Source organism: Leptonotus elevatus, chromosome 5 (assembly GCF_054856555.1).
Source record: "Leptonotus elevatus isolate MCC_2025b chromosome 5, RoL_Lele_1.0, whole genome shotgun sequence".
In the NCBI taxonomy this organism is placed as follows: domain Eukaryota; kingdom Metazoa; phylum Chordata; class Actinopteri; order Syngnathiformes; family Syngnathidae; genus Leptonotus; species Leptonotus elevatus.
In genome coordinates this window covers 5,181,479-5,197,702 of record NC_141243.1, presented here as the reverse complement: position 1 = coordinate 5,197,702, position 16,224 = coordinate 5,181,479, and the positions used below count along the sequence as shown (strand labels likewise).

General features: G+C 42.9%; 2 protein-coding genes across 5 annotated transcripts in view; both read left to right on the top strand.

Moving 5' to 3' along the window:
• pebp4 (phosphatidylethanolamine binding protein 4) overlaps positions 1-7,794 on the top strand; it is a 53,235-nt gene extending 45,441 nt beyond the window's left edge. For all 4 annotated transcript variants that reach the window (XM_086075064.1, XM_086075065.1, XM_086075067.1 and 1 more), the window contains one exon: positions 4,991-7,794. In XM_086075064.1, the coding sequence (XP_085931190.1) occupies positions 4,991-5,085 (95 nt within the window). In that variant the 3' untranslated portion in view covers positions 5,086-7,794. The remainder of the gene's footprint in view (positions 1-4,990) is intronic.
• Positions 7,795-8,509: 715 nt separating this feature from the next.
• Positions 8,510-15,872, top strand: egr3 (early growth response 3). Its single transcript, XM_086077175.1, has 2 exons — positions 8,510-9,113; positions 10,880-15,872. Exons 1-2 carry the CDS (start codon positions 8,960-8,962, stop codon positions 11,950-11,952), a joined length of 1,227 nt encoding a protein of 408 aa, XP_085933301.1. The 5' UTR covers positions 8,510-8,959; the 3' UTR covers positions 11,953-15,872.
• Positions 15,873-16,224: the final 352 nt, after the last annotated feature.

Sequence of the window (16,224 nt, the reverse complement as noted above, 5' to 3'; positions counted from 1 at the left end):
ACAAGATGCTACGGGTGGGGGGGGGGGGGGGGGGGGGCGCTCTTGGCTCCGGGCACCAAGAAGCGATCATAGGGAATCCCCCGTGCCAGGGTGGGGGGGCGGCCAATGGGCACCATGGCCCTTGTGATGCTTGTTAGCCACTTGGCAAACGCTCAACATGTCGTGCCACTGGGTTTGCGAAGGGATGTAATACCAGGCGGGGTTGCCCACGGGGGCCTCGTAGTGTTTCAGGGGCCCCGGCATCGGCGACGTTGGCTGAGAAGGAAGGTTGAAAATGACAATTCGCTGTGAACAAAGTATGAACCTGATGATCATACGGCGTGAATGAGTGGATCAGTGTGCGGCGGCTGCGTGGTGTTGCTCATCTTGCCTTCTCGAGCCCACACTGCCAGCTCAGCACACTCCACAGTAATTGAAGCCATTTGCAATGTTGCAGTGTGGTAATGGGCAGATCCATGTCTACCACCCACCCACAGCCTCTACCATTAATCAGAGCGCCGTGCAGTCACACAGCCAGGATTTTTGGCTTCTACAGAAGCCAGGAGGCGACGCTCTTAAAGAACACTTTGACGTTTTGGCTGCTTTTTTTTTTTTTTCTCACGTTTGTCAGTTAAAAGTTTCACTGGTACTCATATTTGTTACTGAAATATGATTTAACTCTGCAAAAATATTATTATTATTAATCTTATCTTTAATTAAAATATATCTTTCTGAATGTTCTGACCATCTTTTAATACCAGTGTCATTATAATTAAATATTTATTTATATTGTAACTGAATAACAAACTTGACGGCATACTCGTTGAGGATGAACAGCACCTCTGCTGGTTGCATCCAAGTAGTGCACTCTATTTTTGCCCTAGTTCACGACTTGATTTTTCAACAATCAATTTGAATTTGTCCATCTTTGTTTAGAAAACTTGTAACTCGACTTTATTATAATCAGTTGATAATCTTTAGATTATAGATTGTTAATCAGATGAATTACCACTGCAAATGGGAGCAATCCTTGTCGTAGGTCCCAAAATAAAATAAAATAAAAAAATAAAAAAGCTCCAGTTGCTTCCCCTTTCTTGCGGTTTGACAGATGACATCTGACTGTGGTCAGGTGATCTTGATGTCTGTCCCTCGTCTACTGTGTGTGTGTGATTTGCATTTGGTGGCTATAATTAGCCTAACAGCATTTAAAAATAAAAAAATTAACATTTTGAAGACAGTCATTGGGGACTTCATGAGGCTGCACCTGCACAAAATACAGAAATTCTCGTTTTGATTGATGTTGTCTGAGAAGTATGATTTTCTCTGCTGCCCAGTTCTACCTGTTGTTATTACTCCAGTTGCACTCGACATGTATTGTCATATAGATACTAGTATTTTAATGAAACCGTCGTACTTTTGTGCAATGGTGCAAAGGACCCACAAATTGCTTCACATGGTTAAAATGCAGAATCACAAATATCATATAGTTAAAAAAAAAAAAAAAAAAACAGTCACATTTTAGATTAATAAAGGTTATGGACAATGCCCAGGCCTGTAGTATATGTAAGAAAATAAAAGTATCTCTGCTCCAGTGACTATTCTGGTTGGACATGAAGATTTTGAGTATTTGAGGGCCAACCATGAGGTTTTAAATAGGAACAGCGCCCATGTTCAGCCACATCCCAGGTTTCAGAAAGCAGCGTGACCGAGACTAAAGCGGAGGCAGGAAGACGCCAACATCACCTTGATGTCCTACTATCTGTCCTTTCCATGAGCCGTTTAGATGGGAGTGGTGGAAACATGTTCTCCACACTCTAAACACATGGGGAGCCTATTTTAAGATCACTTGTAGCAGCCAGTGATAGCGCAAGATAGCGAAAGTTGGGAAGGACAGCCACGTTTACGGCAAAATACGCCTTTGTCATTCGACAGCTCGTCTTCACTGCGGAATTCTGCATCAACACGCGTCGAAAGTGTTTATGCACGTCAATGGAGTCTGACGCTTGACTCATGAACTATGTCCTTCCCATATTGTCTTCTGAGGGTGAGGGACCTTGTTCAACACTTGTAGGGGGATTTAGGCATCTGTGGGGGTGGTGCATTATCTGCCATGGATGCATGTGTTGGAGGTCATGCCCCATCTTTCAGGGAGGTCACTGGACTCCATTGCCCTTACATGATGATCACAGCCCTTTCTGTCAGCTCATCTTATTCGCACACACTGACAGAGCAGCCATTTGTATTCCTTATTCGGCTGAGCTCACCATCTGCATTAACAGCTTTGTACTGTACAGGCAGCGATAATCATAAATTGATCTTTAACTCATTCATGTCATTGGCGGCTATCGACGTCAAAAATCCATTTGAACTATTTCTATTAGTTAAAAAAAAAAATCCACTTTTGTTAACAAGAGTATGAAAACAGATTTTTTTTCATTGTACATTTAGAACGGATATAAAATTTGTGATTAATCGTGCGTTAACTAGTGAAGTCATTCAATTAATTACGATTAAAAAACTTTTAATCGCCTGACGCCCCCTAATTTTAATAATCTTTTCTTTCTTTTTTTAAATGAAGGACTACAGAAATCAGTCACAGTTGATATGCTGAAATCAGAGGATTTGGACAGTTTTACATTTTTTTTTTTTTAAATGGCTCCAAATAATTACTTGATTTTATATATATATATATATATAAATAAAAGATCATTAAAAATTAGGGGTGTCAGGCAAATAAAATGACTTCACTAGTTACCTCACAATTAATCGCAAATTTTATATCTGTTCTAAATGTACAATTAAAAAAAATTCTAGGTTTTCATACTCTTGTTAAAAGTGGGAAAAAATATTAAACTAATAGAAATAATAGTTCAAATGGATTTTTGACGTCTATAGCCGTCAATGGCAGTAAATTAGTTAATAAATTGCCAGATTGATTAATTAATATTATCTATAAAAAAAATATCGGGGCAAAAAAATAACCCACATCATTGTTTGTTGAGCCCATCCCTAGTTTCAATCGTTTAACAATACACCAGTGAAGACAAATAGCAGCCAAATACAGCTGATGATGACTATGACGATAAGATGATTCTTTATGGACGATAACAGAAAAATCACAGCCATGATCGGACATGCTTCAGATATGAATGGATGGCCGAGTCTGAATCTTTCCCAGATGTACTTTGTGATGCCGGCGGATGTGGACCCGCGTCTCCCTGATGGCGAAAACAGCCGCAAAAGGCGGAGGCAACAAAGAGGTTGTCCTCTGTAACATTTGTATCTGAGGAAGAGTCCGACTCGACTGTGAAATTATTCTCTCTACAGATTTGGACCACTTCAATCGTTGGCTCACTTTGTATACGATTCTTTTCCAATGCTGTCCAGCTGCTTTTTTAATTATTCCAAATGGAACTCGTGGAATGTCAGTGATTTCCTGGATTCTGACAGGATTTTCTCTTACGTCCAGCAGAACATATGAAGATGCACTTGTATAGGTATCTCTGGTGTTGTATATATTTGGAGGGTTGGCTGCCACAGAACTGTGAATTTGTCATTTTTTTTCTGTTACACTGCTGGGAATTTAGGTTGTCCAAAAATTTTAAGCCGTGATATTGTCATACCAGCCGGATGGCCGTCTGGTGTTTGTTTAAAAGGAGAGGGAAAGGAGGGAAAAAAAGAAAAAAAAAGTGCAGGCGACTGAATCATATCATCTTGCCAATGCGTCCTTGCGTTCCCACCTCCATCATTACAGCAACATGTTTTATTTTCAGCAGTGCTGTTCTCTGTGACTCACAGCTCACTTAGGCCTCGGATGCCTTAAGCATAGATGACAAACACAACACGGATTGCGTTACCATTGGAGTGAATGTTTGCGGAACCGTGATGGGGTTTGACCACAATCCGTTCCGTGACGTTGGTTGATCAATTTTTGGTCGTTTTTCAAAATGAAAATTTCCATTGAGATTAATGTGTCGCCTTCATAAAACATTTATTTAAGGGGAAGTCGGCCCAAAATTTTTCTTAAGACTATTGGGACGGCATAGAATCTATTGTAAACAATGTATTCTGATTAATATTGCATTTATGGAATATGAATTAAGTAGCAAAATCCAGGGAGCGGCCATTTTGTCATTACGTGATTGGTCGTTGTCTGAGCCCTGAGCAACTGTGGTGTCATTTTTAGTCGACAGCAGGTGGCAAAATGGCCGCCCCCATAGCTTGATTATAAATGGATGGATTTTGCTGCTTAATTCACATTCCACAAAGACAATATAAAGGATACTTGACTCATTGAGCCATTTTCAGCAGTAAAAAGTTAATATTTTTGTCCAGAATGAATTTGATAACATTATTTTTTGTATACAATTCCTTTAAAAAAAACTTTTTTTTCCACTTGCTGTCAACTGAAGATGACATCACCTGTGCTGAGGAAGTAGGTAACAACCAATCATGGCTCACCTGTTTTCTGGGTTTGGTCAGCAAACTGAGCCATGATTGGTCGTTATCTATTTCCTCAGCACAGGTGATGCCATCTTGAGTCGACTGCAAGTGGAAAATATATTGTTTTCTACATGAAAAATAATGAAGTTACCTAATTCATTCTGGGCAAAATATTATCTTTTTACTGCTGAAAATGGATCAATAAGTCAAGTTTTCACTTTGGACACCACGGGATTCTTTATTGCTCGAGTACGCTTCTACTTCATGCTAACATTCTTCTTCTCGTTCCATGTTTTCTTCTCTTACAACTGTCCTTGGTTCAGAAAAAAGTGTTGCATTCAAAAAGTCACATGATCCGAATGGAAACGCAAAACAAAACTCAAATTCTGGTTGAAAAGGAGGTCGAGAACGGCGCTTGGGTGGTCAGCTGATGTCACACTTTTGTATGAAATGATGGCATCATTTTCCTCAAGATTTTGGTCGAACTCCATTCGACGTACCAAATCAAGCTTAAATGATCTATCCAGGGATGTAAAAATGCTTTTGTGTTTCTGTGTTTGTCTGTCAGGTCGTTGGCATCTGAAGGCCTTTGTCGCTCGTCCTAATCTGGGAAAACCTGTGGCCACGGTGCAATTCCTCACACAACAACACTACGAAGACTGAAGATCCTCGCACAGGTGTCCTGGAGTTGGAATTGCAATTGCATGAGTTCTTTCGCGCTCATGAGTCGATCACATCTGTTTATCGTTGCATATTTCCTCTTTGTGTTTTCCCTCTTGCTGGGTTTTGGTGATCACATGGTCCCGCTGTTCGAGATTTGGGGAATAGGCTGGGGGTTTCTTATTAGTTTCCGAACACTGTCGACAAGGAAAGGAAAAGGGCTTCTGATATCGCAAGCCGGTGTGGAAAGATTTGCTTCTAAATCAGGGGCGGAAACACGTCAGAGCCCAAAAAAAAAAAAGGAAGTAGGAGGTGAAACAGAAACCGCAGCACAAACGGATGCTGCAGTGGAACTAAAAGTGACAGGGTAGCAAAAAGGGGGAGGGGCTTTGTGAACTCTGGTTTACTTAGTGAAGGGGACTTACCATGTGTTGTGTATTTTTGTTTACATATTTCCACTTGCCACTCTCAATTGGGAATGTAGCTCAACTTCTTTGATAAACCTTGATTGATTTCCTGAGGTAGAATCCCCTCCATCGAAACGCGTCCTTGACTTTGACACGCTAAACCCATTTTGAACTTTGGAGAGTTGCGTAAGAGATCCACCTGGCAGGTCAACTTTCAACCCTTTCACTTGCAGATACTTTTCCGACTGTGCTTCTTTGTAGCGGGTGGGGTCAGAGTACCCCCCCCCCCCCCCAAGGATGAGTATCGGTTTCTAACCAGCATCTCCCCTTTGGGACGGGCTTGTATCAATACCCCAGATGTCTGGATTTCCATCAAGGACTTTGATGTTGTGATGATCAATCTTTGGTTGGTCCTTTGATTGGCCCGAGTTTGGTGTCTCCTCAGTGGTCCAGGCAGGAGTAGGTAATGTGCCTTTGGTGGATAAGCCAGCCTTGGTAAACCCCTGTGTGCCCTCCTGATGAACCCTCCGAGATCATTGATCAATTTGTCCCGCATCCGCTTTGTTTGCTTCCTGGACTTAGCAGTCAAAGCTCCGCAAACACAACAACTGTTTAGCATCCAATCGTTCTCCACCTATCAAACATTTTCACAGTTGGCAAGTCGGCGATCATTCCACATGCATTGTGTAACATGCCAAGTGGAGGAGAATTATCACCCCCCCCCACCCCCCCCAAAAAAAACACCTACTTGGAATCATCAGCAATCCAGAGCATTGCCAAGATTTTGACTTTAAAAATAAAAACAGCGCTTTGCTTCATTCATATCGCGACGCGATGCTGCCAGAAACGACTGGATTTGTCACTCGGCTTCCTCGAATGTTTTATTTTTACTTCCAAATGTCGGCAGTGTTGACAGACTGGCAGCTGTCATTCGACGACACACACAACCCTTGAGAATATTGTAATTGTATTTAATATGCCCTTAATATATTCAAACGTGCCTTCATTAAAATGGATTTGTTTAATCAATTCCATTGCCTAACCGAGAGCAAAAAGCGATCTAATAATTGCATAGACTTTTCTTTCTCGAAGAGCTTGGTTGATTTCACTGGAGGATTGGGAACTTAAAGATGACAAACGTGCTTTATTGTGACTCCGTGTCTCACGGAGCATTGACCTGTATTGACGGTATCGGGGGGGGATTTCAATGTTGTCTTGGAGGTAAATTCACTCGCGTTTAATCGACATTAAACACTGAATAATGCAACTTCGGCTATATAATAATATGGAATACGCTGACGGTTTTGGTAAATACAAGAAAATGATAACACCGTAGCGTTATCCGTCTTCCACGAGCAGCGAGGGCCATTTTGAGCCTTCCTTCTGAAGCTTGGAAACAGAAAAGGTGATTTGAATATACGGTCCCGGGTTTTCCATGAGCTGTATAGGGTGACTGCTTCCGTGGAAGCCCCGTGTGCAAATGAGCCGGGACGCTGCAGTCAAACACGGCAGTGGACGCGCGCGTCGTCCCATGTGACGCTGTGTTGGAAATCGGCTTCACAACAGCTCTCGGTCGGGTATACCCGCCTGAGCCGGCCAACTTTCCAAGCAAGCGATCGCTCGGGGGCTCGTCTCCCGATGGAGGAAGATATGAGCTGCGCTGGATGTTTATCATGGACAGAGGGCTTGCTCTCATTTGTTTGCATTGATAAACACCGTGTGACTCTTCTATCAAGTTTCCTCAAATAGTGGCCCCCTACTCTGCGCGTGGTCCACTTGAACAAATAAACGCCTCTCCCCAAATAGATGCTTCCTCTTAGGGAACCTCTGCTGCTAACCAAAATGGCAGCACCTGCCAGGACATGTAAACCACAGATTTGTAATATGAATGGACTAACAATGACAGGCATTTGTAATGTATCATCTGTGATATGATTATTGCAATATCTTGTAACTGAATCGAAACAGCATGACTGATTTTGCTGATTCAAGTGGCCGGCCTGGGACGGGGAGGATGCTGCTCAACTCACTAGTGTAACTGGTAATCATCACACACACACACACACACACACACATGGCAAAGCCACACTTTGTAAAGGCCCCCAAAACACAGAGCATGATTCAGACCAACCTACACGCTCTCTTTACACACTCGTGAGAAGCTATTATTAATTTCTTGGGTCTGAATGTTTACATTTCTTTTGTCATTCCTGTAGTGAGTATTTTTTTGTTTTGTTTGTGTGAGTGCAAGAGCGAAACATTCCATTTCAAGTCTAAAATAAAATATGTACAGTATGACCCTTGTGTTGACATATACTGTTTATAATCTATATACAGTGTCATAAAAAGAGAAGTTGTTGTGATATTTTTAACTTCTTCTTCCTTCCCACAACTTTGCATGGCAAATTCGGCGCCGTGACGTTTTGTCTACAGTCATCTTGTCTGCGGCTTGAGATCACTTTTCCACTACTACGACTTCACCCGGAACTTGTCCATATTGGGCAGAGGGAGGCGGGGAGGGGGCGTGGCCGGACAGCTCCTTATTTGGAGTTTCCACGTTGCGGCGGTCACGTGTGCCGACCTAACCCCGGCAGCCAAACCAAGCGCGACTTGCTGCAATGTTGACAAACCGATCATGTGCGTCAGCCGGCGCTGTCCGTGCATGTTGCTTTCTTTTTTTTGTAGCGATACGCTCTACTTACGTCGTTCAAAGTATCAAATAAGTTGAGTCAATGTGGAAGGACAAGAAATCCAAGCGATTTCACACTGCTTGTTTTTAAAATAAGTCTGTAATTGTGCCAAGTTATCAAAATGGGTAGAACTAAACTCTTCTACTCAAGTACATGACATCACTTACAGCCGACCTTTTAGGGAGAAAGCCCACGCGAGCACCGTGTCAACAAGCAAACTCCACGCAGGATTCAAACCCGCAACCACAGAACTGTGCGGCGTTGCGATTAACCACTCGTACCTCCCGTAGCCATTTCCCTTCTTCCACTTGCAGTTTCCACGGGTCTGGCTGACGCGCGGGGAGCCTGACTCCGAGCTCTCTGTCCTTATATGGGCATCTACGTCACGCCAAGGTTCCAGCCCACTATTAATGCCGCCACACTGAAGTCCCCGAGCCAGCTCCAATAGAGCAAGTACACCACCACCACTCGTTTTTTTTGCACAGTCCACACTGGAACCACAAGCAGCCCACAAAAGGCATCCAACGCCGGTCCCGAGTCATAACACAATAGTCGCGGGGGGACACGGACGCGGCGACGCCTCGGGAAGGAGATAGCCTAAACTAAAAGAGGGGGGAAAAAAACAACAACAAAAACTTCGGAACGCGCCAGGAGCCGGTACCACCACCGCCTCTTTCGCCGCCGCCGGACCCTGCAGGCTCCTCGCACCTGACTCCCGGAGGGGGATACTACGCGCACGACGGCGCCTCTCTCACCTATGCCGGAGTGACTGGCAGTGCTATGACCGGGAAAGTGGCGGACAAGCTTCCTCTTACCATGAGCAGTCTAATAAACAGCATCCCCGACAGCCTGTACCCAGAAGAGGACGTCCCCACGTCAATGAACATTTTCACGAGCACGGAATCTATTAACCACTACTCGCAGATGAACACGGGTAAGAACAAGTGCCCTTTTTTCTTCTTCTTCTTCTTCTTCTTCTTTTTAACCGAAGCCTTTTTATTTTTGAAATGAGGGAAGGAAGTGAGCGAGAAGTTTGTGGAGGAGCACCTGTTAGCGCGCCGCTCCTCGCACACATTCCGCCGCTCGCTGCCCGCGTGTGACTCGAGTAGCGAGCCGGCCCCCGGCAACAATATACGCACCTGTGGAACCCATATATATATATATAGGCTGTATTTACAAATGCGACGGATCATTTTTTTTTTTAAATCATAAAAAAAAAAAATGAATAGCAGATTTCTACAATAATAATAATAATAATAATAAAAGGGAAATGTCCATTTAAACACACACCGCTGATGACAAGGGACGCACACGTGACTGTCCAAATGACTTTTAAATGTTCGCCCGCAATATAAAATCAAGCTATTATTGACAGACTTCCTAAATCACAAGCGTTATTATTTGACGTGATCATTCCTGGTAATAAAGCCCGACGAGGCCCGCGCGAAACCTCCTTTTATATATGTGCACTAAAACCGCGAGGCCCCGTCGCACCTTAATCCAGATTATGTCGTTTATTTGCTATTAATTCCGTCGCCGTCAAGCGTCGCGGTTGGCAGGAAATCAATCGGCAACAAATGTGTGTGCATCTTCGTCTCCGCGCTGCACGCAATCCGTGCACGTCAGGATTTTAATATTTACTCCCACCTTAAATTGTGCTTAAAAATAAAAGCAACATCTCGAGGGGGGGAAAAAAAATACCCGTCTATAAACACACGCAGCCTTTCGCCTATAAAAGAAATATTTTTTACACTATACATCCTTATCATGAATGTTAAAAGGTGACAGCAAATTATAAGCACGTTCGACATTTTTATTTTGTCATTAAAAAATATACAAAAGGAAATTACAAAAAGTTGAAAATGATAAAACTGCTTGTAGACAGCAGGTGTTCTCCTAAATCCCATATAATAAACACGTTCCCACATTATGGAATGTTCTGTATATATGATCCATATTCCTGTTTAAAAATCTCACAAATGGAATATAGCATCAACCTAAATTAAAGCATTTAAAATAACAAACGTGATATCAGTATTCTCAAGCAGTTATCCAAATTCCTCTAATTAAAGAGCGACTTTAAAAAAAAAAATATATATATATATATATATCCTGCATGTGCATTTTGTGTGTAAAATTAATGTCTCATATTTTATAATTGTGTCTTAATGGCATCTTCACACATAGTGTTCAGGGTGAGATTCGTTGCAATTCATGTTCAAATCTTCTGAGCCTCATTCAAGTCCCTCACTCGTCCTCGATCCTGTACAGGTGTGTGTGTGTGTGTGTGTACGTGTATGTGTGTGTGTGTGGAATAAGGGAGCCTGCGTCCCCCCCCCCCCCCCCCCCCTCCCTGTAAAGAAGTCAGATGATGTTGCCATTGAATTTGGCTGCCCTCCTGAGGGACACAATGGCTGGATCAAAGGGGGTGTTTAGGTTGTGATTTATGAGGGCTTGCGGGATCGCAGAGGGACAGTCGCCACTGCTTTAGACGCACAAGTCACTCACTCGCCACTCTCGCCTTTCTGTATGAAACTTTAAGATTTGCCTTCAGGACGTGGGGACAAAAACCGATGGGACTATCACTTTGACTTCAAAAAACTCTTAACTTAAATTGCCGTTACCGCTCATAGAGTGCACTTAGTAATGCTTCAGGAACCCATGTGGATGACTTCTTCCTTTTGTTTTGTTCTAACCTAGATAATATCATGGATATAGGCATGGGAAGCGAGAAAGCCGGAGCGGAGATACAATACGGGTCCAGCTTCCAGTCCAACCGGAGCGGGCAGACCGTCACCTACTTGGGCAAGTTCGCCTTCGACACGCCCCCCTCGGGCGGCATCGGCGGCTCGGGCTGGTGTTCGGACAACAACATCATCAGCCTGGTCAGCGCCGGGATCCTCGGCGTGTCCCCGTCGCCCGGCACGGTAAGCGCCCAGACGCCGTCCTCGGCGGCCGGCATGGGAGGACAGAACTCGGACATGGAGCAGGTCTACGGCCCGCCGCTGCCCGCCTACTCCACGTGCGGCGACCTGTATCAGGACCAGGTGTCGTTCCATCACAGCCCCGCCACCAGCACGGCTCTGGCGTACCCCGCCAATGACTATCACTCCACGTCCAAAGCCTCCATGGACGGCAGCCTATTCTCCATGATCCCCGACTACAACCTCTTCCATCACCAGGGGGACGTGGGCGTGATGGAGCACAAGCCCTTTCAGACTATGGACCCCATCCGGGTCAACCCCCCGCCCATCACTCCCCTGGAAACCATCCGAGCGTTCAAAGACAAGCAGCAGATCCACCCGGGTTTCATGGGCGGCCAGCAGCACGCTCCCTCTCACCACCCTCCCCCGCAGACCCTGACGCTCAAACCCATCCGACCGCGGAAGTACCCCAACCGGCCCAGCAAAACGCCCGTCCACGAACGGCCGCACGCCTGCCCGGCGGAGAACTGCGACCGGCGCTTCTCGCGCTCGGACGAGCTGACGCGGCACCTGCGCATCCACACGGGCCACAAGCCCTTCCAGTGCCGGATATGCATGCGCTCCTTCAGCCGCAGCGACCACCTGACCACGCACATCCGCACGCACACCGGCGAGAAGCCCTTCTCCTGCGAGTTCTGCGGGCGCAAGTTCGCCCGCAGCGACGAGCGCAAGAGACACGCTAAGGTCCACCTGAAACAGAAGGACAAGAAACCCAACGACAAAGGCAACGGGGTGGTCGGGAGCCACGGTTCCCCGCCCAGTTCCTGCCCCACCATGGGGCCCTCGTGACCATCACTACCTGCACGTGGACCGGAGTCGGACCCTTACGCGGACTGGGGACAATGGGGCCGCGTCGGTTAGAAGAAAAGCAACAGGTGACTCTTCCCCTCATGTCCTCTCCTCGCTCCGTCTGTTTTGAGATGGAAGCCAAGTAAAAAAAAAAGGGGGGGGGGGAGAGAATCTTTAGTATACATTCCGCCTAAAAAAAAAAAAAAAGGCCGCCGTGCTTCGACGCTGGTTCCACTTTTGTACATTTCTTAGCTGAGAGCAAGCCAGAATCTATCACAACTATCAAAACAGACAAAGTAAATAATGAGAGGAGCAAAGTGAAAAGGGTGAGTTGTCTGAGATGTATGCATTCATTTTACTAGGCTGTTGAAAAGTGCAATTGGTTGTGTTTGTGTGCTGTCATGGACACCTTATTAGTGGCACTTGTCTTTTTTTGTTGTTTTTTGTTAGTGTGGTGTTTTAAAAAAATATATTATATTTGAATGTTGTTTTCTCCAATGAATGTGCCAAATGTATTGTGGTAACTCAGCCAACCTTCTATTTCATTTTTATTTTTTTATTTTTTTATTTTTATTGTGCCTGATATTTGCCAAACATGTCATGAGTGAGATTTGCTTCCGCGCGGGGTTCAAAGAAAGGCCAGACTGCAAACTATCTCTCCCATTCGAGTTTGACGAAATCAAAATATCCACGGAATGGTTCATGGATCGCGCTGTTACATGGCTGCAAGCCAATGTGTTATTCCTCGCTGTCACGTGAAAAAACGGCTCCAAAATCTCGTGTTTCTTTTGGATACATGCTTTTTTTATTATTATTATTATTATTATTATTTCAAATGGTGGCTTTCTCTCCCCGACGCTGTTCTCCAATTACTTTACATAGTCTTGTAATGGAAAGACGACGACAAATATGAGACAGTGGGTTACAAACGAGCAGGATTCCTTGCACTTGGCAGTATTTGCATATTCAAAAAAAAAAAAAAACATTCAATATTTTTTACTGGCTTGAGAATCCAAATGATGGGCAGCTAACAAAAAAAAAATCTATATCCAAATCATTTAAAAGCGAAGACCGAGCCTAACAAAGGAGTTTCTTGCATTTTGTACCATATAAGTGGTTATATTTCAATGCACAATATGTAAATACAAAAAAATCTGCATTAATTAAAGGAGAAGCTTTTGGACTGAATGTTTGTGGAGGACATGGTTTACAGTTAATTAAAAGATTTCATTTAAAAGTTACAACAACAAAAAAAAAACAGATTTGCACCATCCGTGAAGTGGTCATCTCTTAAAATGACTATAGTCTCTTGAACTTGTGCGTAAAGCCAACATTTTTCTAAAGTGGTTTTATGTTGACCATTGTGCTGAAAGGAGGTTAAAAAAAAAACAATACTCACATTTGGGACAAAAGATACACTGCAGCTCTTCCCCAAATTGGTTTTCATGACCAGTCATCAAATTGACCCTTTCTGACTTATGTTATGAAACAATTCAATCAACGTAGTCTTCTCAAAAATGAAAAGTAACGTCTGAATCCAACGTCTGTTATCAAAAAGCCACGAGATGTCAACTAATGTTCCGCGCAAGTGCTACGAGCTTATTTCATTACTCTTAATGTGCATTTTGGGACTAATAACCACATTCATGTGGCAAGACTGTTTCTCATTTGATATGATTAGAATCCTTACTTCTAGAACTTTATTGATGTAATTATCTATCTTCTCAAGAACCATCAAATTTGGCTGGCAGATTAAAAACAATTTTTTTTTTTTTTTTATAGAGGAATCGATTGTGCTTGTTAAATGAGTCTATTGTATCTCAGCGAGACTTTTCTACATATTCTTATCAAGTATGGCGAGTGGATAGAGAAGTTGGGACGAGAAGTGATTTGCGGACAAGAGCAAAGGCTGAAAGGAGTGTTCTAACAGAGAACACGTTGTAGTAGAAGCGTCACTCTCTGCTGCGACCAGTTTTCGCTGCTGAGCTTTCCTGGCCGGTGTCCACTGACTTTCCAATTATTTTGGCCTCACAGGGTCTTTTCTCAACTCATCTACATGGATAAATGAACAGTGCAGCCAGAGAATTGAACTATACATCAAAACGGCCCAATTGAAATCTGTCACATCACATTGTTGGCGAGAGTTCCTTGAAGAAAAGGTCATGTAGCAGCTTTTCCCATGCAGTAAGCACAAAGCAATATAGTCTATGATGTGATTAGATAAAGTATTTATGTTAAGTGTAATCTTGATGTTTTTCGAGCATTAGCCAGTGATTATACAGCGGGGGTGTGGGGGGGGGGCTTTTTTACTATAAAGGGCCACGCTAAATTCATGGCAAAAATGAGTTAACAATGGATGAAATATTTATTTATATTCTGAGCATTTGTGGATTAAATGGTGCTTTTTTAACTCATTCACTGCCATTGACGGCTATAGACGTCAAAAATTAATTTGAACTATTTTTATGAGTTTAACATTTTTTTTTTCATTTTTGTTAACAAGAGTATGAAAACCTAGAATTTTTCTTTTGTACATTTAAAATAGATATACAATTTGTGATTAATCGTGAGTTAACTAGTGAAGTCATACGATTAATTACTATTACAAATTTTAATCGCCTGATGCTCCAAATTTTTAATAATCTTTCCCTTTTTTTTTAACATTTATTTATTTTTAATTTTTAATGTTTGTTTTTAAGAAAAGATTATTAAAAAAATTAGGGGCGTCGGGCGATTACAATTTTCAAACGTAATTAACCGCATGGCTTCACCAGTTAACTCACAATTAATAACAAATTTTATATCTGTTCTACTATAAAAATAAATTCTATGTTTTCATACTTTTATGAACAAAAGTGGGGAAAAAAATGTTAAACTAATAGAAATAGTTAAATGAATTTTTGACGTCGATAGCCGTCAATGGCAGTGAATGAGTTAATAGCAATTCTGCTGATGTTTTGTTATTATTACTATTGCATAGCCTGGATCAAATGTGCTCATAGGCCGTGGGTTGCCCATCCCTGTTATAGATTTTGGAATGTATTTGACCAAAAAAAAAAGAAGCTATTCTTGAATTGACACTTGCTTAGTGAGAATGGATGCGTTTAATTATATAGTGACTGCGGCCTCCTCGCCGTTGCATTGTGTGGAGGAATGCAGCTTTTTTATTTTTTTCCATGACTAAATGAAGCCATGTAATTACAACCTCACATATTCAATATGTCATTGGTCACATCCTCTTGACTGTATGTTTGTCATTTCTGTTTTTCTTTTTGTGTAATGAACAGATGGATTCACGCTCTCCTCATTCCCACCCCCTCACTATACAGTTTGGTGGTAGCAGGAAATTAATCCTCCTGTGTTGATTCCTATAGATTTTTTTTTTCTTCTTGTTTACAGAATATTAAGCAGTCCCTTCTCCGAGAACAATATCATTTATATTTTTACAAAACCGGAGGGTGGAATATGCCTCATCTTCCTTCTCGGCTCCACGTTGGACGCAATCCAACATCAGCAGCCATTTTGGTGCCAAACTGGGTTGCAGGGTTGGCTGATCAAAAACAATATGTGTTGAAAACTCCAAATCACAGAAGAAGAAGAAAAAAAAAAAGTGACCTCAGACTGCTTGCGAGCGGAAGGCAGCCGTATGCTAATGTTTGTGTTTTAATTGTCCGACTGGGCTTGTGTGTAGATAGTTCAGGCTACTCACGGGGTGGCTTCAGGGATCTTGTGGCTATCTAGGGCAGTGTTTCTCAAAGTGTGGTAACCCCCACAAGAAACCCCAAAAGGTCCGCGAGCAACTTAGTGGTTGAATTCTTTTTAGGACTTATCAATTTCGAACCTGCACAACCTTTGAAGTTCAGCCAGTCCACTGCATACTGTTGGGAGTAGTTACCATCGGTTTTGGAGGAGTAGGTAGTAAGCAGTGCTTTTCCTGGGGGGGGGGGGGGGGGGGAAGAAAAAAAAAAGTTTGAGAAACACTGATCTAGGGCAACACTACGGTGTTCACACGCGCACTGTTTTTCCGTTGTGTTGTGTTTCCTTTTCATGGCAGTATATCCTCATGTTTGCATGTGCACGGAAACGTTCCCAAGCGCTGCCTGCCCGACCGAGGCTGTGGGCGGTGTTCATTTTTTTTATTATGCATGAAAATACAACGGGTGGGAATAATGGGATACGAACCATTCCAAGATGGACAATTTGAGACGCACACTGGGATAACTGTTCCGTTATTTTTTTTTTGTATTTAGTTATTTTTTAGTTGTTTTTTTT

What these genes read in the sequence shown, in the direction of transcription:
- egr3 (XM_086077175.1), top strand. Translation starts at nt 8,960, where the DNA reads ATGACCGGGAAAGTGGCGGACAAGCTTCCTCTTACCATGAGCAGTCTA. An exon ending in CTACTCGCAGATGAACACGG is followed by an intron (nt 9,114 to 10,879) that starts GTAAGAACAAGT and finishes GTTCTAACCTAG; the next exon opens with ATAATATCATGGATATAGGC.